The sequence below is a fragment of the Emydura macquarii genome, unplaced genomic scaffold, assembly GCF_026122565.2.
Source record: "Emydura macquarii macquarii isolate MOO-44397 ecotype Brisbane River unplaced genomic scaffold, CSIRO-AGI_Emac_v2 contig_2531, whole genome shotgun sequence".
NCBI classification, from domain to species: domain Eukaryota; kingdom Metazoa; phylum Chordata; order Testudines; family Chelidae; genus Emydura; species Emydura macquarii.
In genome coordinates, this window is record NW_027132668.1 from 7212815 (window position 1) to 7239888 (window position 27074).

At 43.4% G+C, this 27074-nt stretch overlaps 1 protein-coding gene across 4 annotated transcripts in view; it reads right to left on the bottom strand.

Moving 5' to 3' along the window:
* The window catches only part of TFDP1 (transcription factor Dp-1), a 105464-nt gene that overhangs the window by 16728 nt on the left and 61662 nt on the right, over positions 1-27074 (bottom strand). For 3 of the 4 annotated variants that reach the window (XM_067563650.1, XM_067563648.1, XM_067563649.1), the window contains exons 8-10: positions 20035-20103; positions 16862-17013; positions 13101-13267 (exon numbers count right to left, since the gene is read on the bottom strand). In XM_067563650.1, the coding sequence (XP_067419751.1) occupies positions 13101-13267; positions 16862-17013; positions 20035-20103 (388 nt within the window). Of the gene's footprint in view, positions 1-3889; positions 3905-4227; positions 4343-13100; positions 13268-16861; positions 17014-20034; positions 20104-27074 lie in introns of those variants that run through there. The other variant, XR_010922717.1, reaches the window with a different exon arrangement.

Below are 27074 nucleotides of genomic sequence, written 5' to 3' on the forward strand. Positions count from 1 at the left end.
GACAGACTGGTCCCAGGTGTGAAGGAAACTCAGTCTGTGTAATAAGGACTGTAACATGCCTGCAGCATCCAGTGGGGTGAGAAAAACTGCTTGATCCAAATACTCCTTCGTCTAATAAGGTTTGGGATTTAGACTGTATGCTTACTTTTTATTTTCATTGATAACTATCTCTGACATTTTTGCCTACCACTTATATTTACTTAAAATCTCTCTGTAGTTATTAAACTTATTTTAATGTTTTATCCTTACCAGTGAATTTGCTTAAAGTGTTTGGGAAATCTGCTCAGTTTCTGAAGGCTGGTGCATGTCCACTTTCCTTTGACAAAGTGGTGAGCGGATTAATAAGCTTGCCCTGTTCTAGAGGAGGTCTTGAGCAGTGTAAAATGATATATTTTGGGGGTGCAAGGCTGGGGACTTGGGAGATTTGCTGGTATTTCCCTGTGTATGGTTCATGAGCGACTTGGAGAGCCTTCATGCAATTTAGCTAGGTGCAACTCTGTATGCTGGCGACTGAATCATAACAGCACCTGGAGGGATTTGCTGCTTGTCACTGGCAAAGCATCATGAGAGACTGACCAGGCTGAAGAATTAAGGGAGCACAGCAGTCCCACAGTTCCAGGTTGTACTCTTGGTGTCTTGTGACAACTCCCCAGTTCTTCTGTCCAACATGACAGCGACCAAAAATGCTATATTCATAGAAAGATGTAGCAGAGAGCAAGATGCTAGAGACTCAAACTGTGATTTAGTCAGGATTGATAAAACAAGGTTCAAGTCACAGGCTGGTACAGGTTTAGCCACAAGAGGAAAGACTCTAATCATACTCTATAAGAAGAGGAAGCGACTGGGTGAGAAAGAACAGGTGTCTACCAGATGAAAAGTGCTGATTCTGAGGGAATTAATAGACTGTCCCATGGATTTTTAGAATAGGAGACAGTCCAATATATCCAGAATCTGTGCCCATAAAGGGGAGATTCCTTGTTGGTCACATCAAAACTTCAGTATTTTTCACGTTGCTTTGTAACATTTCCTGGTAGAGTCATTCTATTACTGCTCAGGATGGCATGGATGTAAGCCAAACAAGACTTTTCTAACTCCTCAACATCTATCCAAATACCATGCCTTCAGGTGAAGCATGGCTGGGCTGGGGCAGTAAGTCATTCACTTGTCCTGAGTTGAGGTGTCATAGCAGGACACTGGATTGACTGGTGTCCTGATATGATGGGACCAGGATTGACAGCTGTAAAAGCATAAGGTACCAGAATTTATGGGCCCAACCCACTGCTGTGAGAATCATTTGTGCTTAGTCCTGTCTATATTTTCCTGAACACCCATGATAACAAGAGAATTGGGGGGTGGGGGAAAGGGTGCATACACTGTATATGGAAAGCTTCATCCAGGAAGCCTGGACTGCAACCTCTTCTGGAACAAACTCGTTGCACTTGTTCACATGGAACACAAAGATCTTTGGAAGACCCCCACTGCTGAAATATCTCCTGAAGGGACAGATCATGCAGCTCCCAATCTCATTGTGGAGAAATGTCTGCTTAAACAGTAGGTCAGGATGTTCTGGATGCCTGGCAAGTGGATGATAGTCAGGGTAATATGCATGAGAATGCGCCAGTTCCAAAGGACAACAGTCTCTTCTCTCTGCTTGTTGATATAACAAACTGACATTACATTGTCCAATAACACCTGGATTGACTGGCCACGGATGAGGGAGGAATTGCTCACAGGCCAGTCTGACTGCTCTGTTTCAACTCAATGTGAAGCAGACTCCTAAAGAGACACTTCCCTTAAGCAACCTGCCTTTCCACATGTGATGTTCAACCTCAGAGGGATGGATCCAGGATCAGTCTTTGTGGGAAGTGGGGAATTGAGTAGTGTACCCCCTGAAAAAATGACCTCTAGCACCCACGTGTCCATTGTGATTTGCATCCAGGAGACAAGGAGTAGGCAAAAGGGATTCAACATTTAAAGGGAGAGGAAATACCAGAAGGGTTGACCTAGTGTGGTGAGACAGCTAATGCACAGCTCTTAAAGGTCCCATGAAAATGCTGGCTGGAATGTAAAGGAAGATTGTCCCTAGGCACCCTTCTATGCATCCTTTGATGCTTGGGTGGCAGTTCATACTGCTGCTGGTGATAAAAAGCTGGTGGGACTGGTCATCTAAACTGCAGCTTACTGTGTTTTCTTTTAATTGCAGATATGTAAATACTCCCTTGATCAAAGTGTAGCTTGGGAGTCTTTCAATGAGTAGAGAGACTCATCCATCTTCATACTAAACAGCTGTCAAAGTTTGAGTTTAGGTTTATGGAATTAAGCATCAACTGTCAAAGATTGATGGCTAAGTTCAATTTTACCATCAGTGAAGACAACTAGTTAGTCATAGATGGTAAGATTGTACTTGGTCATCAAACTTTGACAGTTTGAGATACAAAGCTGTAGGGAGGCCAAGGAATACACCTCTCTCTCAGAGAGGTTAAGTCTCTTTGCCGCTTTCCCATTCAACGTAGACCTGGCTTCTCTCTGTCTGATGCACTCAGTGGCTGCTGAGCACTACCAATAAATTGGGAGGTGAACGAAAGAATAGGTACTCTAACCTTTTCACAGGTATGAAATATCACTGTTCACCATTTACTAGTGGAACCATAGCAGGTATCTGCCAAAGTATCTTGGTGGATTCAAGGATGGTTTCCTTAATAGGAGGTGCCACTCTACTTAGACCCAAGCTATGAAGGATGTCCAACAGTCTGTACTGGGCTTCCTGAACCTCTTTCAGTGGGGTTCTTAGTGACTGCCACCCTCTTACATAACTCCTGGAGTTAAGCAGTTGCATATCTTGAGGAGGTAAGGATGATCTTCCTCCTCCCTAGATCTTCCAGTCCCCAATACTACTATTATAGGGTGTCATAGCTCCTTGGTTCAAGGCCCCATTGTGCTGGGTACCAGGAGTAGTAGGGAGGGTACTCTCTCAAATGGGAATGATGAGATACCCTGGAGACTCCCAACATTCCATCTAGGTTCAATTCCCTCAAGGAACTCCTTAGAGTAAAACTCAGGGATGGGTGTTTGCCATAATCCTCTTCCAGGTTTTGGACACCTGGATCCAATGGGTGAACCCTCAGTGCTGAAGGAAATGGTGATAACCTGCCTCCATTCAATGGTACTGGCAACAGTTTGGTCCCTATTTGAGGACAGGGACAGAGAGAGGTACTGCAGGAGATCAGTACCAGCTGAAGTCTCAATAGGGGGCACTAGGGCCTGGAAAGCAATGATGAATTCAGTTCTGGGAGCACAAAGATGTCATCTGGAGCCAAGACACAAGCTGGAGTGAAACAGAATTGTTTCTGTAATCTGACGAGGGTGCCAAATCTGGCAGTGCTGACATGATAGATTTCAGTGCTAAATACCAATCCTAGCACTAGAGGTACAGCGGTCTTGCCCTTCAAAGAAATGCCATTCCAATTCTTCCCAGTACTGGAGTACAAAGCTCCCAATAACTCATGGGATGGGGACTTCTACCTCTTCTTAGAGGGGTTTGAATCTAGAACTTTCTGTCGTCTTTATGGGAACATTCTCCCTTCTGCCATCTGTCCTAACTTTACTCTCCCAAGTCTCTTGGAGACGAAGGTCATGGAACCACCTGGGACCAAAAAAAGGTGTCATTCCTACCTTCTTCAGGCCGACGCACAGGTGTTCCTGCCTTTTTGGACTCCATGAGGAACGTGGGAGTTGGGACTCCTCTTGACTCTTTGGCCCTATTTAGGAACTTCTTGTGGACACTGCCTCTAGAAGGGATGTGGGTTTTTTCCAGGCAGTAGACAAGTGTGGTACTCTGTGAGCAGGAAGGGTTTGTGGCACTTGATGCAATATTTAAAGCTGGGGATCCTTGGTTACACTCCCGCTACCATAGCAAGAACAAGGTTTTGGTTATTTTGGGGAGTTAAACAGAGATCATTCCCTGCCTGGGAGGAAGGGGGTGGTCCAAAATGGAAATGAACCCCTAAAACTATCTCCTAACTAAATGGCAAAAGGTATTTAGTTGGCAATAATCACTCGGAATCATCTGTGCATGCATTCCAGCTACCTTCACTACACTAGGTATAGCTGTATCTAATGGTAAAGGAATAAGCTGGAGCAGCTTAGAAGAGCTGTGATTGTGATACGAGGAGATCTGGGTCTGTCTCCCAAAATGTATGTTATCAAACAAAAGAGGTGCAAGTGTACCTTGAGCTTCCAGTCTGCATCATTTCAACGCAGAATTGTGTAGGTTGTGTCAGTAGCAGGGCTGCAGGGTCTTCTTGCCATAGTTGTCAGTAGCGAGGTGGGTTATGACAGCAATCTGTGGATTTAATGATGGGTAGGGGAAATTAAAGGTTTAGGTGGTATTCTGTGTGCAAGTGTGAAGGAGCTATAAAAGGGTATGAAATTATTGTTAAATGTTACGTGTGGTATTCTGTTTGGGGAGCGAGCTCAGTGTTTGAACGAAGGAGAAGGGCAGGAAACATCTGTCCCTTACAGTGAAAAGACAGAGTGAGAGCACGTGTGTTATGGGTGTACTGGGCCATCGATCAAGCAGGGCAGAGTTAAGGCTGCATGGGCATTTACCTTGACTATTTATTTCCTAGTTTTCAGAAGCTTGAGTTTTGCTGAACCTGATGCTCTGGAAGAATACAAGCTATCACTGGGCAACCTTAACTCTGCATTAACTACGTTTTTTGCCACTTAATTTCCTAGTTTTTTAAAACAAAGAAATGTTTGTTGGTAGGAGTTTGTTGTTATTTAGACAGTTGTAGTTCTCACCTAGGTTTGCAGTTGATACACTACTGGGGATAGGTAATAAAAGACCTTTTATATAGTGCTTTTCATCAATAGATCTCAAAGAACTTTACATCACTATCCCCATCTTACAGATTGGAAACTGAGGCACAGAGAGGTAAAGTGACTTACCCATGGTCACCCAGCAGGCCAGTGGCAGAGCTAGGAACAGTCCCAATCCAGTGGTCTTTCCAACAGTCCCCACAGTTGCTATGTGATTCCTCAGTGCTCCTCCACCCCTCCAGTGTATTTTGTTACATAGTTGCTAATAGGGCTGGTAAGAGAAATCTTATCCATGGTCTATGTCCTTGACAGTTTTATTACATGGTTCTTACAGTAAGAATGTGAAAGAAAAATAGTCTCTCTCTCTCCCCCCCCTTCTCCACATCCATATGCCACAACATGGACCCTGTCAACATTTCCAGTTCCCCCTTCTGTTCACATCCCATTAAGATGTAAGTTGGCATTGCAGAAACCATTTACATGTAAGAAGCTGATCCTTGCTGTCTCCTGCCATGTACTGCTGCGTACACATCACAGGCAGCAGCTTCCGTGAAAGTCACACACTGCCTTGGTTATGTAGCCTGAGCTGCATATTGAGTTGGACCCTTCACTCCCACTATCCACTCCCAGCAGAGGATGTCCACACCCAGCTCAACCAGGCTTCTCCAGACATGGCCCAGGTCCACCCAGTCAGCCTCTCCACCAAATGGGGCCCGTCCCTAACACACATTGGTCAGCCTCTCACTTCATACAGGGACAATGTGTATCTTCACCATTCATTTTCTCGATTTCAGATATTTAAATTTGTGTTATTTTCATTCCCTTCACCGCAGATGACAGCTCACATGAAGGGGCAGTGAAAAGGGGTTCAGATACCCCAAGAAGGGGAGGGTCCCCCAGATTCCAAAACACATAGTGGGCAGGGAGAGGGACTCAAACCCCTGCAGAGAGGTGGGGCTCCACCAGATCCCAGCACATGGGAATAGGAGACGTTAGGACTGACAGGGCCCTCTCACCCCTAAATGCCCAACTTCCTCTACTACCCTTCACATTCTCTAACCTCCTCCATCTCCTCCGCTCCTACTCTCCCTAATCCCTATTCCCTTCTCTCTTACCTGAGCTCCCCAACCCCTCTTCCCTCCCCCAGCACCCATTTTCCATTTATTCCCTTTCCCATAGTACCACATCCCTCACTGCAGACCCAAAACCCTTTTCCAATCAACTAATCTTGCACACCAATCACCCCTACCTTCCCAGTGAGCATTCACATGTGTAATTTATTTTTTTAAATAGTTTCTAAGTGTACAGAAGGATAGTGAGAAGGCTCTCATTATATTTCTCCAAAATAAAACCTTGACAGTTCATTCCCAGACCTCTGCCCATGGTGGGTTTCAAACTTCAAAGTTGCTACAATCTGTGATCTTAAAGAAATGCTGTTTTTTGGGGGGAAAGAAGGGGATGTATCTCAGGAATTCCTGCTCAAATGACCCCACATTCAGATCACTAATCCTACTTCCCTAAACTCTCATGAGACATAAAAAATTTAAGACATTCCATTCAAGCACAGATTTTAGAGCATTAAAAAGAGATTATTTTAACAGGAAAGACTTCACAACCTTAGCTAGAGCAGAACTGCCATCCAATATAAAATTAGAGGGAAAATGGAGGGGGGAGGCCTCCACACATACATCAGCAGCATACTGGGCTCAGAGAGGTGTTAAGTGACCTATTCATCTCAATGAATTCTCAGATGAAAGAGAACACAGCCTGATACAATTCTGAGACCTGTTAATTGCTCCACTCATGTGGAATGGATGTTGTGCTCCCTTCTCCCCAGTGCTGGAGAATTTCCGATATCCATCAAGCCTTTCTCAGTACCTCAACCCAAACTCAGCAGTGCGTTTCTGGTGCCTGCTCCAAGCATGCCTGTTGTAAATGACACTATCCTACCACAGAGCTACCCAAGTCCTATGATGTGAGGGGAAATAAACAGGAAGAACTAGAAATACTAGTGAATAATCAGTTACAACATAATTGGCATCAGAGACTTGGTGGGATAATTCACATGACTGGAACATTGGTATAGAAGGGTAAAGCTTGTTCAGTAAAGACAAGCATGGGAAAAAAGGGAGGAGGTGTAGCTTTGTATATCAAAAATGTATACACTTGCACTGAGGTCAAGATAGAAGTGGGAAGCAAACCTGTTGAAAGTTTCTGGGTAAGGATGAAAGAGGTAAAAACCAAGGGTGATGTCCCTGGTAGGAGTCCACTACAGACCACCTAACCAGGAAGAAGAGGTGGATGAGGCCTTTTTTAAACAGGAAGTTTTTGGAGAGTGTTGCACTTCCTGGTGCAAGTGCTACTGGGGCCGTGATGCTCACAAACAGAGAAGAATTGATAGGGGAAGTAGAAGTAGGTGGTAACCTGAGCAGCAGTGACCATGAGATGGCCAAGTTCAGGATTCTGACAAAAAGGAAGAAAGGAGAACAGCAGAATATGGACCCTGGACTTCAGAAAAGCAGACTGACTCCCTGAGGGAGCTGACAGGCAGAATCCCCTGAGAGGCTAATATGAAGGGGAAAGGAGTCCAAGAGAAGCTGGCTGTATTTTAAAGAAACCTTATTGAAGGTGCAGAAACAAATCATCCCCATGTGCAGAAAGAACAGCAAATATGGCAGGTGACCAGCTTAGCTTAACAAAGAAGTCTTTGGTGAGCTTAAGCAGAAAAAGGAAGTTTACAAGAAGTGGAAGCTTGGACAGATACCTAGGGAGAAGTGTAAGAATACTGCTTGAGCATGCAGGAGTGAAATCCAGAAGGCCAAAGCACAATTGGAGTTGCAGCTAACAAGGGATGTGAAGGGCAACAAGAAGGGTTTCTACAGGTATGTTAGCAACAAAAAAAAAGGTCAGGGAAAGTGTGGGCCCCTTACAGAATGCGGGAGGCAACCTAGTGACAGATCATGTGGAAAAAGCTGAAGTACTCAATGCTTATTTTGCCTCTATCTTCACAGACAAGGTCAGCTCCCAGACTACTGCACTGGGCAGCACAGAATGGGGAGGAGGGTGAGCAGCCCTCAGTGCTGAAAGAACAGGTTCAGGACTATTTAGAAAGGCTGGATATGCACAAGTCCATGGGTCGGATGCAATGCATCCAAGGGTGCTGAGGAAGTTGCCTGATGTGATTGCAGAGCCATTGGCCATTATCTTTGAAAACACATGGTGACTGGGGGAGGTCCCAGATGATCGGAAAAAGGCAAATATAGTGCCCATCTTTAAAAATGGGAAGGAGGAGGATCCCAGGAACTACAAACCAGTCAGCCTCACTTCAGTCCCTGAAAAAATCATGGAACAGGTCCTCAAGGAATCCATTTTGAGACATTTGGAAGAGAGGAAGGTGATCAGGAACAGCCAGCATGGATTCACCAATGGCAAGTCATGTCTGACCAACCTGAGTGCCTTTCTATGATGAGATGACTGGCTCTGTGAATGTGGGGAAAACAGTAGATGGGATATACTTTGACTTTAGCAAAGCTTTTGATACAGTCTTCCATAATATTCTTATCAGCAAGTTAAAGAAGAATGGGTTGGGTGAAGGGACTATAAGATGGATAAAAAGCTGGCTAGATCATCAGGCTCAACGGGTAGTGATCAACAACTCCATGTCTAGTTGGCAGCCGGTAACAAGCGGAGTGCCCCAGGGGTCGGTGCTGGGGCCGGTTTTGTTCAACTTCTTCATTAATGATCTGGAGGATGGGGTGGATTGCACCCTCAGCAACTTTGCAGATGATACTAAACTGGGGGGAGTGGTATAGAATCATAGAATCATAGAATCATAGAATATTAGAGTTGGAAGGGACCTCAGGAGGTCATCTAGTCCAACCCCCTGGCAGGACTAACCTCTGCTATATCATCCCAACCAGGGCTTTGTCAAGCCGAGCTTAAAAACCTCTAAGGATGGAGATTCCACCACCTCCCTAGGTAACCCATTCCAGTGCTTCACCACCCTCCTAGTAAAAAAAATGTCCAACCTAGACCTCCCTCCCTGCAACTTGGACCGTTGCTCCTTGTTCTGTCATCTGCCACCACCGAGAAAGAGCCCCATCCTCTAGAACCCCCTTTCAGGTAGGGTATCAAATCCCCCTCACTCTTCTCTTTTGCAGACTAAACAAAGTTCCCTGCCTCTCCTCATAAGTCCTGTGAGCCCCTAATCCAGTAGATATGCTGGAGGGCAGGGATAGGATACAGAGCGACTTCGACAAATTAGAGGATTGAGCCAAAAGAATTCTGATGGGGTTCAACAAGAACAATGCAGAGTCCTGCACTTAGGATGGAAGAATCCCATGTACTGCTACAGACTGGGGACCGACTGGCTAGAAGCAGTTTGGCAGAAAAGGACCTGGGGATTACAGTGGACAAGAAGCTGGATATGAGTCAACAGTGTGCTCTTATTGCCAAGAAGGTTAACGGCATATTGGCTGCATTAGTAGGAGCATTGCCAGCAGATTGAAGGAAGTGATTATTCCCCTCTATTCGGCACTGGTGAGGCCTCATTTGGAGTACTGTGTCCAGTTTTGGGCCCCCCACTACAGAAAGGATGTGGAGAAATTGGAGAGAGTCTAGCGGAGGGCAACAAAAATGATTAGGGAGCTGGAGCACATGACTTATGAGGAGAGGCTGAGGGACTAGGCTTGTTTAGTCTGCAAAAGAGAAGAATGAGGGGGGATTTGATAGCAGCCTTTAACTATCTGAAAGGGAGTTACAGAGAGGATTGAAGTAGGCTGTTCTCAGTGGTAGTAGATGACAGAACTAGGAGCAATGGTCTCAAGTTGCAGTGAGGGGAAGTCTAGGTTGGGTATTAAGAAAAACTTTTTCACTGGGAGGGTGGTGAAGCACTGGAATGGGTTACCTAGGGAGGTGATGGAATCATCTTTAGAGGTTTTTAAGATGCGGTTCGACAACGCCCTGACTGGAATGGTTTAGTTGGGATCAGTCCTGCTATGAGCAGAGGGTTGGACTAGATGACCTCCTGAGGACCCTTCCAACCCTAATCTTCTATGATCCTATGAAACAGCTAACAAAATCATCCAAAGTACAGGATTTAATGGTGATAAGGGACTTCAACTACCCAGACACCTATTGGGAAAATCAGTACAGCAAGACACAGATTATCCAACATGTTCTTGGAATGCACTGAGGACAACATCTTATTACAGAAGGGGAAGAAAGCAATCTTGCTGTTATAGATTTGATCCTGAAAAATAGGGAGTAACTGATTGCAGATTTGAAGGTGGAAAACAGCTTGGGTGAAAGTGATCATGAAGTGATGAGTTCATGATTCTGAGGAATGATAGGAGGGAAAACAGCAGACTAAAGACAACAGACTTCAAGAAGCCAGACTTTAAGCAAACTCAGAGAATTGGTAGGTAAGATCCTATGGGAAGCGAGTCTAAAGGAAAAAAAAACAGTACAGGACGATTGGCTTTTGTTACATAGACATTATTAAGGGCACAAGAGCAAACTATCCTAATGTGTAGGGAAGAAACTACAATAGGAGGCAACCTTGGCTTAGCCAGGAGAGCTTCAATGACCCGGAACACAAAAGAGTACTACAAAAAGTGGAAACCAGTTCAAATGATTAAGGATGTATAAAAAAACAACAAGCATTTAGGCACAAATTGGAAATTAAATTAAATTAGTTAGGATCAAAGGGTAAGAAGAAAATATTTTACAAATATAGTAGAAGCAAGAGGAAGACCAAGACATGACAGGCCCACTACTCTAGGAAGAGGGAAAGACAATAACAAAAAATGCAGCAATGGCCGAAGTGTTAATGCCTTTTTTGTTTCAGTTTTCACCAAAAAGGTTAACAGTGATTGAACAACTACCATAGTGAACATCAATGCAAATTGTGTGGGATCGGAGCCTAAAACAGGGAAAGAACAAGTAAAAAATTATTTAGACAAGTTAGAGATCTTCAAGTCGGCAAGGCCTGACAAAATATATCCTAGAATACCTAAGGAATTGACTGGAAAGAGATCTCTAAGTTGCTAATTATTATCTTTGAGAACTGGCGGAGGACGGGAGAGATTCCAGAGGATTGTAAAAGGGCAAATATAGTACATATCTATAAAAGGGGAATAAGAACCACCCAATGAACTATAGACCAGTGAGTTTAACTTCAATGCCCAGAAAGATAATGTAAAGATTCTGATACTGTCTTACATGACCTTCTCATAAGCAACTTAGGGAAATACAGCCTAGACAAACCTACTATGAGGTGTGAGCACAAGTGGATGGAAAGGTGTACTCACAGTAGTTATCAATGGTTCTCAATTAAGCTGGAAGGGCATATAATGTTGTCCCACAGGGATCTGTCCTAGGTTTGTTTTATTTAGTATCTTCATAAATTATTTGGATAATGCCACAGAATATACTTATAAAGTTTTCAGATGAAACCAAGCTGGAAGGGATTGCAAATACTTTGGAAGATAGAATTAGAATTCAAAATGATCTGGAGAAATGGTCTGAAGTAAATAGGATGAAATTCAATAAGTACAAACGCAAAATACTACACTTGGGGAGGAATAATCAACTGCACAAATACAAAATGGGAAACGATTGCCTCTATAGGAGTACTGCAGAAAAGGATCTGGGATCTATTGTGGATCACAAACTAAATATGGGTCAGCAATGTAATACTATTTAAAAAAAAATCAATCATAATTCTGGGATGTATTAGCAGAAGTGCTGCAAGCAAGATGCAAATAATTATTTTAGTGTACTGACACAGATAAGGCCACAACTGGAGTATTGTGTCCAGTTCTGAGCACACCACTTTGAAAAAGATGTGGACAAATTGGAGAAAGTTGAAAGTAGAGCAACAAAAATGATTAAAGGTTTAGAAAACATGAACTATGAGGGAAGTTTGAAAAAAAAAACTGGGTTTGTTTAGTCTGGAGAGAAGAAGAGTGAGGGGCACGCTTGTGAAGAAGAGTGAGGGGCACCATGATAACGATCTTCAAATATGTAATAGGTTGTTATAAAGATGAGGAAGATAAATTGTTCTCCTTATCCATGGAGGACAGGACGAGAGGTAAAGGGCTCAAACTGCAGCAAGGAAGATTTAGGTTAGACATTAGAAAAAACTTCCTAATGATAAGGGTAGTTAAACACTCCTAGGGAGGTTGCAGCATCTCCATCATTGGAGGTTTTTAAGAACAGGTTAGGTCAACACCTGTCGGGGATGGTCTAAATAATTCTTAGTCCTGCCTCAGTGCAGGGGACCAGATTAGAGATGACCTAACAAGGTATCTTCTGGTCATACATTTCTGTGATTCTGCAAAAAGGTAGTTTTCCAGATAGTTAGCCCCTCTCTCTGTACATGCTCAGCATAGACCTTTAGGCATGTGACCCTTGCATTCCTAACTGGAGAAGCAAACTTTTTCAAGTAACATTTTAACTTGATTTCCCTCAAAGGGGTGATGGGTGGGTGCCAGGCACTCTGCTGGGGGGAACCTTTGAGCGCTTGAGTACCTGGAGCAATGATCTGAGCCCCTGGTTCAATCTTTTTTTGTGAGCAAAAAAGTCAATTTTTAGAATGTGTCAACTTTTAAAAAAGCTGCTTTTTATCTCAGGTACTCATTGGTCAGATGACCCCAAATTTGAGTTCTGACTGTACCCTGCACTTTTATGAGGCACATCAAATTTCAAGGCAATCTGATTAACTGCATGAATTTCAGAACACTTAGAAAAGACAGGCTTTAAACAGAAAACTAATCTTAACCATAACTATATAGCAGAGTGACATTATAGAAAAAATTTAAACTATTTACAAAGAGAAGCTAAGAAGCCAGCACAAAACACTGAAGCTCTGCCCACGATCACCAACAAAAAAAAAGAACAAATATAACAGCAGTCCGGCAGCTCCCTTCATCTTCTTGGTGAGGAGAAGGAGAGCGAGGGTGCATGCGATGACCAGACAGACCCTGCTAGGGAAAAATCTTCAGACGTGAGCACATACAGATCCTGAAGTGCAGCACACATTCGGACTATCACTTGAAAAAGGGAAGGTTTCAGTCTTGTTACCAATTACATCCTACTACATGCAAACATACAAATTAAAGAAGAAGTTAAAAATCTACACTGCTGGCTAATAAAAGTTAGCCAACTTAGCATTTTATAGATGGATCAAAGTCACAGTTCTAGTTCCAGAAGTTTTTCCTCAAGTCCTATTTCAAAGAGAAAAACAGCAGAAGAATCTTACACAGTGAGTAACTAACCTGTCACATATGGTTCCAGAGCTTTGGGAACCAAACTCCTTGCAATTTTTAGGTCTTCTGCTGAACAGCTTCCAGATTCTAGCCCACAAGCCATTCCCATTCGCTTGAGTACTTCTATATCATCATGAATTTCAAAAGTATTGTCAAAATTAAATAGGTATTCAAACCTGGAGGTGAGAAATTCAATCAGCTTGAATTACTTGCACTAATTTTTCCAAAACATTTCCAGCAGAAAGTGTGGTACTTCAAGAAACTAAACACACGGCCATTGCAACATATGCAGCCTCAATATTTTGTTTTAGTGAGCAAATCCAATGTCTCAAAATTCATACCTTTATTAAACTATATAAGATGCTAATAATGAAAATGTCGCATAAACCATTAACAGGCTTAATCGGAAGGAGATATAGCTAGACATCCATAAGAACACAAGAATGACCATACTGGGTCAGACCTATGATCCATCTAGCCTAGTATCCTGTCTTCCAACAGTGGCCAATGCCAGAATGCTTCAAAAAGAATGAACAGAACAGGGCAATCATCAAGGGATCCATCCCGTCATCCACTCCCAACATCTCAAAGTGAGAAGCTTAGGGACATCCAGAGCATGGGGATACTCTTGACCATTTTGGCTAATAACCATTGATGGACTTAGATAAATTCATGGATGATAATTCTTTTTTGAACCCACTTATACTTTTGGCCTTCACAACATCCCCTGGCAACAAGTTCCACAGGTTGACTGTGTGTTATGTGAAGAAGTACTTCCTTTTGTTTGTTTTAAACCTACTGCCTATTAATTTCACTGGGTGACCCCTGATTCTTGTGTTATGTGAAGGAGTAATATAACACCTCCTTGTTCACTTTCTTCATGCCATTCATGATTTTATGGACCTCTATCATCTTCCCTCCACTTAGTCGTATCTTTAAAAAGACTGGGACTAGTCAGCTTGGAAGTCTCTCTTCATGTGGAAGGTGGACCACATACCCTTAATTTTTCTTGCCTTTCTCTGTACCTTTTCTGTTTCTAATATATCATTTTTGACATAGGATGACCGGAACTGTGTACAGTATTCAACATGTGGGCATAGCACAGATTTATAAAGTAATATTAGGATATTTACCATTTTCTTTTCTCTCTTTCCTAATGGTTCCTAACACTGTTAGATTTTTTGACTGCTGCTGCAGACTGAGTGGATGTTTTCAGAGAACCATCCATAATGACTCCAAGATCTCTTACTTGAGTGGAAACAGCTAATTTAGATCCCATCATTTTTATGCACAGTTGGGGTTATGTTTTCCAACATGCATTACTTTGCATTTATCAAGAATGAATTTCATCAGCCATTTTGTTCCCAGTCACTATTTTAACATCCTTTTGTAACTCCTTTCAGTCTGCTTTGGACTTACCTATCTTGAGTAGTTTTGTATCATCTGCAAACTTTGCCACCTCAATGTTTACCCCTTTTTCAAAATCATTTATGAATATATTGAACAATACTGGTCCCAGGACAGATCCTTAGGGGACACCACTACTTACCTCTCTCCATTCTGAATACTGACCATTTATTCCTATCTTTTATTTCCTGTCTTTTAACCAGTTACTGATCCACAAAAAGACATTTCCTATTATCCTATGATGGCTTAGTTTGCTTAAGAGCTTTTGGTGAGGGACCTTGAGCTTTCCAGAAGCCCAAGTATGCTATCACCACTGGATCACCCTTATCCACATTTGTTGACACCCCACCCTGCCACCAAGTATTTTAGAAGATTGGTGAAGCATGATTTCCCTTTACAAAAGCTGTGTTGACTCCTCCCCAACAAATCATGTTAATCTATTTGCCTGATAATTCTGTTCTTTACCATAGTTTCAACTAATTTGCCTGGTACTGAAGTTAGGCTTGCCAGCCTGTAATTACCAGGATTGCTTCTGGAGCCTTTTTAAAAATCTGGTGTCACATTAGCTATCCTCCAGTTATCTGGTACAGAAGCTGATTTAAGTGATAGATTACATACCACAGTTAGCAGTTCTGAAACTTCATATTTGAGTTCCTTTAGAACTCTTGGGTGAATGCCATCTGGTCCTGGTGATTTATTCCTCTTTAATGCATTAATTTAGTCTAAAACCACCTCTAATGACATCTCAATCTGGGACAGTTTCTCAGATTTGCCACCTAAAAAGAATGGCTCAGGGGTGGGAATCTCCCTTGCAATCTTCTTCAGTGAAGACCAATGAAGAAAATTCATTTACCTTCTCTGCACTGACCTTGTTTTCCTTGAGTGCTTCTTTAAACACCCTGACCATCCAGTGGCCTCTCTGTCTGGCATGCATCCTACTTGTGATGCACTTAAACATTTTGCTGTTAGTTTTTGAGTCTTTTGCTAGTTACTCTTCAAAATCTTTTTCGGCTGGCCAAATTATACTTTTACATTTGACTTGCCAAAGCCTATGCTCCTTTCTATTTTCCTTGGTAGGATTTGACTTCAATTTTTAAGGCATGCCATTTTGCCTCTAACCACTTCTTTGACATTATTGGGTAGCACTGGTGGCATTTTTGGTCCTCAACTTTTTTTTTTTTTTTTTAATTTGGGATATACATTTAATTTGAGCTTCTATTATGGTGTTTTTAAAAGCTTCCATGCAGCTTTCAGGCATTTCACTCTTGTGACTGTTCCTTTTAATTTTTGTTTAACTAGCTTCCTCATTTTTGTGTAGTTCCCCTTTCTTAAGTTAAATGCTACTGTGGTGGGTATACTTGGTTAGTTTTCTTCAGTCTCCACCCTTTCTACCTTTGCTGGTAGCTCTTGACAGTTTACTACTAAGAAAACAAGAAAGTATACAACCAGTAGGAAGAACTAATTGCATTTAGCTACCTCTGTCAGAAGCAGAAGGCTGGATACTGAACAAGGGCACAGACGGCAATGAATTTTCTAAAATCAAAATCTAGTTGCAAGTCTGTTGCTGCCTATGCTAGTTGTTCATTTAACATTACCTACTTGGAACAACCTACTTGGTGAAGTAATATATACAAGTTGTCATTATTTGCTTCCAGCATGAAAGTAATTCTATCTCCAGTTAAAAAATAGTTAAGTTTTGAAAGTGAGCTCTAAAATCTGAAAGTAACTATTTCCCTCTATTAGTCTAAGGAATCTTTTTATTAAACATAAGTAATTTTAAACTGCTCTGGATGGAAAAAAATGAAAACTTCCTATCAAAAGAAGCCATATGGGTAGATGTACTTCTTTTTCCATCTTTAACAAAATAAGTTCCAACCAATTTGCCTGGTACTGAAAGTTAGGCTTACTGGCCTGTAATTGCCAGGATCACCTCTGGAGCCTTTTTAAAAAATTGGCATCACAAACTATCCTCCCGTCATCTCGTACAGAAACTGATTTAAATAATAGGTTACATACCACAATTAATAGTTCTGCAATTTTCTAACTCAGTTCCTTTAGAACTCTTGGGTGAATACTATCTGGTCCTGGTGATTTTTTACTGTTTAGTTTATCAATATGTTCCAAAACTTCCTCTAATGACACCTTAACCTGGGACAGTTTCTCAGATTTGTCACCTAAAAAAATGCTCAGGTGTGGGAATCTCCCTTACATCCTTTGCAGTAAAGATTGTTACAAAGAATTCATTTAGTTTCTCTGCAATGGCCTTATCTACTTCAAGTGCTCCTTTAGCACCACAATTGTCCACTTATTGCTTAGCAGGCTTCCTGCTTCTGATATACTTAAAAAATTCAGGAACAACCTACTTGTCATTTGAAATACTGCAATCAATCACGGTCTTCTTGCTGGTGTTCACAATGATAAATGGCAGGTGTATGACAGAATTGGAAGGTGGTGGTCGGTTTGCCTGTTGTTCTGTTTGACGATTTCGTTGAACTAGATTCTTGAAGGCAATTTGCTGCAAAAAAGTAATAGTGGCTTACAAAACTACACATATTCAACAATTTATTCCTCCTTTGTTATTCTCTTATTAAAACGTGTATATGCATGCTTGAAGAAACTAAAGCAGAACTAGGAACCTCAGTATTTAAAAGAAATACTGAAGTCCTGTCCCCTTGGCACTGGCACCTGTTTCCAAACTTGTTAATTACTAGAATATGACATTTGGAAATACATTAGAACCTCAGCGTTACAAACATCAGTTACAAAATGACAAAAAAAACCAAATATAGTACAGTATTGTGTTAAACGTAAACTACTAAAATAATAAAGGGAAAATTTAAAAGAAATTTTGAAAAGGTAAGCAAACTGTTTCTGTTTTGTTTAATTTAAATTAAGATGGTTAAAAAGCAGCATTTTTCTTCTGCATAGTAAAGTTTCAAGGCTGTATTAAATCAATGTTAAGTTGTTAAAACTTTTGAAAGAACAACCATAACTTTTTTTTGGGTTACGAACCTCCATTCCCGAGGTGTTCGTAACTGAGGTTCTACTGTATTTTGAAACTAAAGAAGCAGACATTTATCATGTAAATATTCCCCCGTTTCTTTAATGTTACTAAAAATTGAACAAGTCAAGGATACTATAACCCAGTGCTTCTCAACAACTGGTCCATGGACTGGCACTGGTCCCTGAGATCTCCCTGACACAGTATAGGAAGCTGGTCCCTGGTATCAAAAAGGTTGAAAAACACTGCTGTAACCCAGCAAAAGGGCTGGCTGAAAATTTTCCATTAGAAAATTTGATTTTTGACTAAACAAAATTTTCTGCAGAAAGTTTCTATTTTCTGTGGAAAATAAAGCCATTTTCTGACCAGCGGTCTCCAGCTCCCAGCACTTGTGGCAATACAGTCATTTTCCTTTCTGAACCTCTAACGTACAGTTATGTCTACACTACAAAACACAACCATTGCTGATAATGCTTACTAAGCAATAGTTGCAGATAAAGATAAACCATGTTCGCTTTGATACAATCTCCCACAGTATTCTTATCAGCAATTTAAAAAAATATGGGTTGGATGAATGGATTATAAAATGGATATAGAGATGGCTAGATCAGCAGGCTCAACGGGTCGTGATCAATGGCTCAATGTCTAGCTGGCAGCTGGTAACAAGTGGAGTGCCCCAGGGGTTGGTCTTGGGGCCGATTTTGTTCAATATCTTCATTAATGATCTGGAGGATGGGGTAGATTGCACCCTCAGCAAGTTTGCAGATGACACTAAGCTAGGGAGCGTGGTAGATATCCTGGAAGGTAAGGATAGGATTAGAGTGACCTAGACAAATTGGAGGATTGGGCCAAAAGAAATCTGATGAGGTTCAACAAGGACAAGTGCAGAGTCCTGCACATAGGATGTGAGAATCCCATGCACATCTACAGACTGGGGACCAACGGGCTAGGCAGCAGTTCTGCAGAAAAGGACCTGGGGATTACAGTGGACAAGAAGCTGGATATGAGTCAACAGTGTGCCCTTTTTGCCAAGAAGGCTAATAGCATACTGGGCTGGATTAATAGGAGCATTGCTAGCAGATCGAGGGAAGTGATTATTCCCCTCTATTCGACACCGGTGAGGCCGCATTTGGAGTACTGTGTCCAGTTTTGAGCCTCGCACTACAAAAAGGATGTGGACAAGTTGGAGAGAATCCAGCGGAGGGTAATGAAAATGATTAGGGGGCTGGAGCACATGACTTATAAGGAGAGGCTGAGGGAACTAGGCTTGTTTAGTCTGCAAAAAAGAAGAATGAGGGGGGATTTGATAGTGACCTTTAACTACCTGAGAAGGAGTTCCAGGGAGGATGGAGCTAGGCTGTTCAAAATGGTAGCAGATGACAAAACAAGGAGCAATGGTCTCAAGTTCCAATGGGGGACATCTAGGTTGGAGATTAGGAAAACGTTTTTCACTAGGAGGGTGGTGAAGCACTGGAATAGGTTACCTAGGGAGGTGGTGGAATCTCCATCGTTAGAGGGTTTTAAGCTGCAGCTTGAAAATGCCCTAGCTGGGATGATTTAGCTGAGGCTAGTCCTGCTTTGAGTAGGGGGTTGGACTAGATGACCTCCTGAGGTCCCTTCCAACTCTAAAATCTATGATTCTATGTTTAACATGCCCTCAGATTTTAATTTGTAAAGGTGTCACAGAATAATGTACTTAAAATGCATAACACTGTAGATGTTCAGGGGAAGCTGGAGGTTTAATTAACTACTGAGGGGCAGTTGTGGCTTCCGACAACCTCAGAGAAGTGGCGGTAAAACTTCTTTAAAAAAAAGTAACTTAAACTCCCAATTCCTGACACACCAGACTCCTCCATTCTATCTCCTCCTCCTCGCCACCCACAATAGTAAATAGAACATTAGCTAGATACTTCTGCTAAAGTGATCAGCAATGAAAGGATTAAAATTTGTAATTTAAATTCCTCTAATTACATTTCAGAATTACTCTACTGAAATGAACAGGGATATCTCTCACATCTCTTAGAGAGAGTGTTTCAGCATGGAATTGGTTCACATAAGAAAGTTATTTTTCCAAATGTGAGGACTCAAAACTTAATATTCTGCAGCCAAATTTTGTGGCACGGCTGTATTCTTAGGTCACAGAATCAGAGAAAACAAAATGTCTGTGCTCACTACAAATAAAATATACACATTTGTGAGCAGTGTAAATTAAAGAAACATTCCAAATCTGAGATCTGAATTTAATGTCAAAATTCAAGGAATAAAAGTACAGATGATATTATCATTGTCAACAAAGCCTTTGTTTAAATTCACTTGAAGCTGCCACAGAATTTAGCACAGAACACTGTGGGCTTGTCAACTTTTCCTACAGCACAACAGAGCCTTGGCTACAGTGATAAATTCACACTGTGTGTCTATTCTTTTAGAGTTCAATTTCAATCTCCTACTAAGGTCTTTTGTTTTTTATAGGTGTAAGAAAACTGGTATACAAACACAAGTTACCTTGCCCTACAGACAAGAGTACCTTGACTGTACCTGTAGAATAAGTTCTTGTAGTTGAGACTGTTTTTGCTTTATTCTTTCAAGTCTTCTCTGTCTCTCCACCTTCAGAAAGAAAAGGAGTTTTATTTTAATAGTATTTCATATTCAAATATATTTTATTATGAAAATGTTTGGTTTTTGAGACAATGTACTAAAAAGCAGTATAAAAATTATGATTTATTAAAATTCAGTGGATGGCATTTTTAGGAATTTTAATAGCAAAGTTTTTATATCAATTTGAAAACTAGAGAGTTGGCATTACATTAAATCACTTGCAAAAATAACCCCAGGCTCAAAACTTAAATTTATGGAATACACTATCTAAGCTAGTGAAAATAAAAGATCTCATAGTGGTGTGATTTGACAAACAGTCTAATTCAGATATTTTCATGCTAATACAATTAAACTAATACTATTTGCAAGATTTCAAGCTGAAGATCTTACTCCCTACAGCAGATTTTGTGCTATGAAAGCACAGGTGTCAATACAACTGAACCTCCACTGAGCATAATTTCAAAAGTGCCTAAAACTCATCTTCAAAAGAAATGTAGGCACTTACAAGACAACAGGCCAGATCTATACTGACGGAAGCAAATTCGCCGCTGCCAGATCGATCTTTCTGGATCGATTTAGCGGTCAGTGTAGACCCGCTCAATCGATCAGGAAGTTGACGCTGGTAAACCATCCCCTCAAGTAGTGTAGCGCTGCGTCGACAGGAACGCTGTTCCCATCAGCACAGAGCAGTGTAGACAGCGCGCAGAAGGGAAGCAGAGCAGTCGATGTGAGTTACACAAACTACTCTGCGTAGTTTGCATAACTCCCGTCAACTGCCGTCGAATCTCCAGGTAAGTGTAGACCAGCCCACAATCTCATTGACAGGGATGTGGGCCTAAGTGCGTAAGATGATTTAGAAAATGGGTTTTATGATAACATTTTCAGAAACACCTATATCCACATATACAATACTTGGCCTGTTTGGAAACATTTATTTTAAAGGGTGAAGCTACACGCTTTCCGTTGATAAAGGACAGTATTGTTTGTGCATTAGGCAGTGAAATTTTACTAGTTTACAAAAAACCCACATAATTTATTAGAAGGTACCTGGGTAACCTCAGTTATAACTAAAACTACAATAGAACTCACATTATAATCCCCATTTTCAATTATTCAAAACTTCCTGAAAAGGCTACTCTTGGGTTGAAGTTTTCTACAGCTAGGCTCAGTATAAAAGGCAATTTGGTGTTTTGTTTGGAAGTTAAAAACATTTCTTTCCCATTTCCACATTACGAAACAAAAAGAAAGAAGAATTACTTACCTCGTAACAGATGTTCTTTGAAATGTGTTGCTTATGTCCATTCTCAACTAGCTGTGTGAACGCCACATGAATCGGTGCCGGAAATTTTTTCCTTAGTGGTACCCAGAGGGCCAGCTCTAGCACCCTCTGCTGAGGCAGACGTATGTGCCCGTATATAGGGCGCTGCCAGCTCTCCTCCCAGTTCCTTCTTGCTGGAACTCTGACTGAGGGAAGGAGGGTGAGTGTAGAATGGAAATGAGCAACACATTTAAAAAAACAAACAGCTACGATGTAAGGAACTGTTCTTTCTTCTTTGAGTGCTTGCTCATCTCCATTCCCAATTAGAAGACTTACCAGTAGTATCCCTGGAAGCAGGCAGCAGTTCATGGACGTGATGTTTGTAGAACTGCTCTGCCAAAGCAGTGCCGTCCCAAGATTGCTGCATTACGACATAGTGGGATGCGAAGGTATGTACTGATGACCAGGTAGCAGCTTTGCTGATGTCCTGTATTGGGACATGCGCCTGGAAGGCCGCTGAGGATGCCTGGGCTCTTGTTGAGTGGGCCAACAGGGATGTTGGAGGTGCGACTCCTGCCTGTTCATAGCAAGCTCGAATACAGGCTGTGATCCATGCAGAAATTTGCTGTGATGACACCGGAAGCCCCTTCATGCACTTGGTGATCGCAATAAAAATCTGCATGGAACAATGGAAGGGTTTTGTTCTCTCAAAAGCTAGGGCTCTCCTGACTCAAGAGTGTGCAGATGCCTCTCCTCACTGGAGTTGTGAGGTTTTGGAAAGAAGACTCATAGAAAGATGTCCTGGTTAACATGGTAGTAGGAAATCACCTTAGGCAGGAACACCAGATGCGGCTGTAACTGAACCTTGTCCTATAGAAGATAGTATAGCGAGGCTCTGAGGTCAATGCCTTAATTTCCGAGACCCGCCTCCCTGATGTAATGGCCACTAGGAATGCCACCTTCCAGGACAGGTGCATAAGGGAACACAAAGTCAAGGGCTCATATGGAGGTTCAGTGAGTTTAGGGAGGACCAGATTCAGATCCCACGGTGGATTCGGGTCTCGTATCGGTGGGAAGAGCCTTCCCAGGCCTTTGAGGAATCTTGCCATCATCTCACGCAAAAAGATCATTTTACCTTTAACAGGAGGGTGAAAAGCTGATTTGACCACTAAGTGCGCCTTGACTAACAAGAAGGCCAACCCTTTGTGCTTCAAATGAGCAAGTCTAAGATCATCTGAACTGGGGTCTCCATCAGAGGGGTACCATGATCCACTTGGCCAGGTAAGACACACTGGTTGACAGTTTTCTACTCTCAAGTACAATCTGCCAGACTTGGGCCGAGCAGGTTTGTTCTTCTCGGCTTAGCCATGGAGCATCCATGCGGTCATATGCAGGGAGGTCAGGTCTGGGTGAAGCAGATGACCATGATCCTGGGAGAGAATATCCAGTCATGATGGGTGTGTCCATGGGCAGGTCGCTGATAGTTCAAGTAACATCCTGAACCAATGCAGTTGTGGCAACACAGAGGCCACCAGGATAACCCGTGCACAGTCTCTTTTCATCTTGAAGAGGACCTTGTGGATCAGCGGTATTAGTGGGAAGGCTTACATGAGACACCCACATCCCCCCAACCAGGGTAGGAAAAAGGCAGTCAGTCAGTGAGCTGCTATTGAGCCCCTGTCAAGGGCAGAACAGCTTGCATTTCTATTCTCCCTGGTGATGAAGAGATCCACTTGGGGATTGCCCCACCTCTGGAAGATACAACTGGTCACTTCCAGGTGTAAGGAACCACTTGTGGTGAGAGCAAAAGGATCTACTGAGGTGGTCTGCTAATACGTTTCTAACCCCCGGGAGATGCACCGCTTCCAGGTGAATGTTGTGACTCACACAAAAGTCCCATAGATGTATGGCCTCCCGACACAGGGCTGAGGACTGCACCCCCCCCCCCCCCCCAACCCAATTCCTATAGTACATCGAGTCCATGTTGTCTGTGAGTACCTGAACCACCTTGTTGGAGATCTGGCGCAGGCACACCACGCAAGCCAGGAGGAATGCCCTGAGCTCTCTGATGTTGATATGTAACGCTAATTCATCTGTGGTCCAGATGCCATGGGTCTTGAGGGTCCAAGGCAAGCGCCCAATCCTAGATCTGAGGCATCTGAAACCAGCGATAACATCAGTCGCAGGGCCCCGAAAAGTACCCTGTGAGCACCTGTTATGATCTTGTCCACCACAACAGAGAGGTATCCATGGAGGGTCTGTATGTATCAAGTCCAGGTGATGCCTGGCCAGGGAATACATGGATGACAGCCACAACTGAAGAGGTCTGAGGTGTAGTCTGGCATGCTGCACCATGTAAGTAAGGCTGACATGACCCAGTAGGCTAAGACATACCCTGGCTGTAGTGAGTGGATGGGTTAATATTTGGGCTATAAGCTCCAAAATCACTAGAAACCTTTCTTCCGATAGGAGTGCTCTGGCCCGGGTAGAGTCCAGGACCGCTCCAAGGAAACTCTATCTGTTGAACTGGAATGAGTGTTGACTTCTTTTTGTTTATTAGCAGGCCCAGTGCTTGGCAAGTGGATCAGACAATTGCGATGCTGTCCTGGACTTGCATCTTCAACCAGCCCCTGATTAGACAATTGTCCAGGTCAGGGAAGATCAGAACGCCTCTGCAACCACCACGATGCATTTGGTGAACATACACGGTGCGGTTGAAAGGATGAAGGTGAGCACCATGAACTGACAATGGTGCACTCCCACTATGAACCTCACGAACCTCTTGTGTTCGGGGAAGGTAAAAGATGCCTATTTTCACATTTCTAAGTCAATGGTGGTGTACCAGTCGCCTGGATCCAGCAGGGGAATAATGGTGGCTAAGGAGACCATGTGAAACTTCAACTTCTTGAGGTATCTGTTGCGGCCTCTGTTGTCCAGGATAGGTCTCAACACTCCTTTCACCTTTGGAGTTAGAAAGTAATGGGAGTAAAAAAACCTCTTCCCCGTAGTTCTTGAGAGATCTCTTCCACCACACCCACTTTTAAGAGGGTGTGTACCTCCTGGATGAGAAGTTGCTCATGAGATGATTCCCAGAAGAGGGACAGGGAAGGCTGGTGAGAGGGTGGGAGTGAGGAAAACTAAAGGTTTATCTGGCAGCTACTGCACTGAGCACCCAGCAATCTGACATTATGGCCAGGCCAGGATGAAAGAAGGTAGGCGGGAAGAAAATAGGCAAGTTGGATCCCGGGTAATAACTAGTAAGTCATCCTCAGGCACACCTTCAAAAGGTCTGTTTACCACCTTGGTGGTGTTGGCTCAAACCTAGCAGTGGGGGCAAAGGATAATGAGTGGCCCTCGTGCCTCTTGTAACCCCTATTTCTTTTCCTGTAGGGACCTCCACAAGGTTGCCCCCCAAATCTCTGCGCCTTTTGGGGCCTGAAATGTCATCTGGCCGATGATGGGGTATAGAGGCCTAGGGAACGCAGAGTCGCCCTCGTATCCTTCATCACATCTAGAGCCTAGAGTCCATCTGCTCTGCAAACAGGCCACACTGTCAAAGGGGAGGTCCTGGATGGATTGTTCAACCTCCAATGACAGGCCCGACAACTGTAGCCACAATGCCCTTCTCATCAACACCACAGAAGCCACAGTCCTGGATGCAGAATCTGCTGCGTCTGAGGTTGCTTGCAGGGATGCCCTAGCTACTGTCCTGCTTTCCTCCAGGATGGCCTTGAACTCTTGCCTGGAGGTCTGTTTTAGGGAGTCCGCAAATTTATCCAGCGACTGGCAGATATTAAAGTAGTATGTACCCCACAATGCTTGCTGGTTAGCTATACACAGTTGCAGGCTAGCAGTAGAATAAATCTTGTGTCCGAATAAATTCAGCTTTTTGGCCTCATTTTTTGTCATGGAACCCACTTGGCTCTTTCTGTCCCTCTCGTTGGCAGCTGTGACTACCAATGATCCTGGGGAAGGATGGGTGTAAAGATATTCAAACACCTTAGCTGACACATAGTACCTCTTCTCTGCCTGCTTTGACGTGGGGAGCAAGGAGGCTGGAGTTTGCCACAGTGCTTTGGCAAATTTTACCATCCCTTCATGTATGGGAAGGGTGACCCTGGATGGAGCTGCCATTGCCAGGATCCCAAAGAACTAGTCTGAAGGCTCATTGAGCTCTTCTATTTTGAGGTCCAGATTGGACACTACTCTTAAGCAGCTCCTGATGGGATCTGAAATCATCCAGCAGGGCTGCAGTGGAGGGACCCAATAACTCCTTCATCCGCACCTGATGGGGGCATGGCCTCAGGGCCAGTAGCCCGGACCATGGCAATACTGGAACTCATGGGGGTCCCCCCACAGGAGTCCCGTGGGCTACTCAGTGACAGGTACCTCGGTACCAAGATCTTCAGTGCTCCAGAGTACAGCATTGCACTTAGATATGCAATTGGACCAAGAAAGGTCATGCACCTCAAGCCCAGGAGAAACCACCCCAGCCAGAGAAGGGGATACCAATCCGCCGCCGCTTCTCATCACAGGGAAGCCAGTTACCAGGGTTGAGGACTGCCTCGTCTGCTGGACCACCTCCTCTCTGTCTGAAAGCAAGGAAGAGCTGTCCGGAGACCATGGTGGTGCCAACTCCGACTGTCCCTCAGCATTGTAATGTGCATGCCAGCGTTCTGGCACTGGGGATTGGTGCAGAGTGTGTGTTGGGTATCCCAGGACCGTCTTTTGTCCTTAGGTTTTCTGTAAGGATTAGGAGAATGGAGTCAAGGCCCCTGGGATCTACACTAGGAATTTGGGAACTGATGACATTTCAGGGACCAGTACTGCTGTTCTGCCGACTGGTGCCAGGCACTCGGAGACAGATGACGAAAACCAGACCTCTCATTGCATCATTCCAGTGAGTGGAGCGTGGGGTCTGCGGACTGTCTATGCATCGGTGAGCAGTGCCTGGGAGACAGGCTTGGTTTCAACGCCGGTTTTCCCTTTGATATACTCCCTACTGGCACCAGTTCCGAGTCCCAGTGCAGAGGTCTTCCTTCCCTAGGCGTCAGCGGTACAGGCATCACCAGGAGCTCCTTCATTAGCTGGAAGGCCTCCCGAGTAGTCAGCACTGCCTAGAGTCGGTAGCGGGCCTATTATAGGGCTCAAGGGGCCCCTTAGGAGTTGTGGGGATTGGTGGCCCGATGAGGACCTCATCTGGTCCCCCACACCCTTGTTTTTCGCCAGCAAACACCCCCGCTCGACATGCATTTTCTTCAGCATCTTCCTCGGCACCAGGGATGTCGATTGGTGCCATAAGGAAGATGGTGCCCAGGGACGCTCCACACCAAGGCCCAGGTGCTCAGCGCCAAGTTCGAATGACTTGGCTTTGATGCTAGTCAGAATGCTGACTCCATCAGGATAGCCTTCAGCCAAATATCACAGTCTTTTTTAAGCTGGGGGCGAAAACTTTTGCAAATCTTACATTTCTCATGTATGTAAGTCTCCCCCAAACACTTCAGACAAGTGTGATGCGGGCTGCTCTTCAGCATAGGCTTCCTACACGAAGCACAGGGTTTAAAACCTTGGGACTGAGGCATGCCCCGTCCTTGGTTGCTGTCTAACAACCAATTCTACAACTAACTGAAAATTAATAGGCAACTATATATACGTATAGAGAAGGAAAAAAACCACTAGGTTCGGAAGGCTTCTGAGAGCAAGAGACGTTCTAGCACTGTCA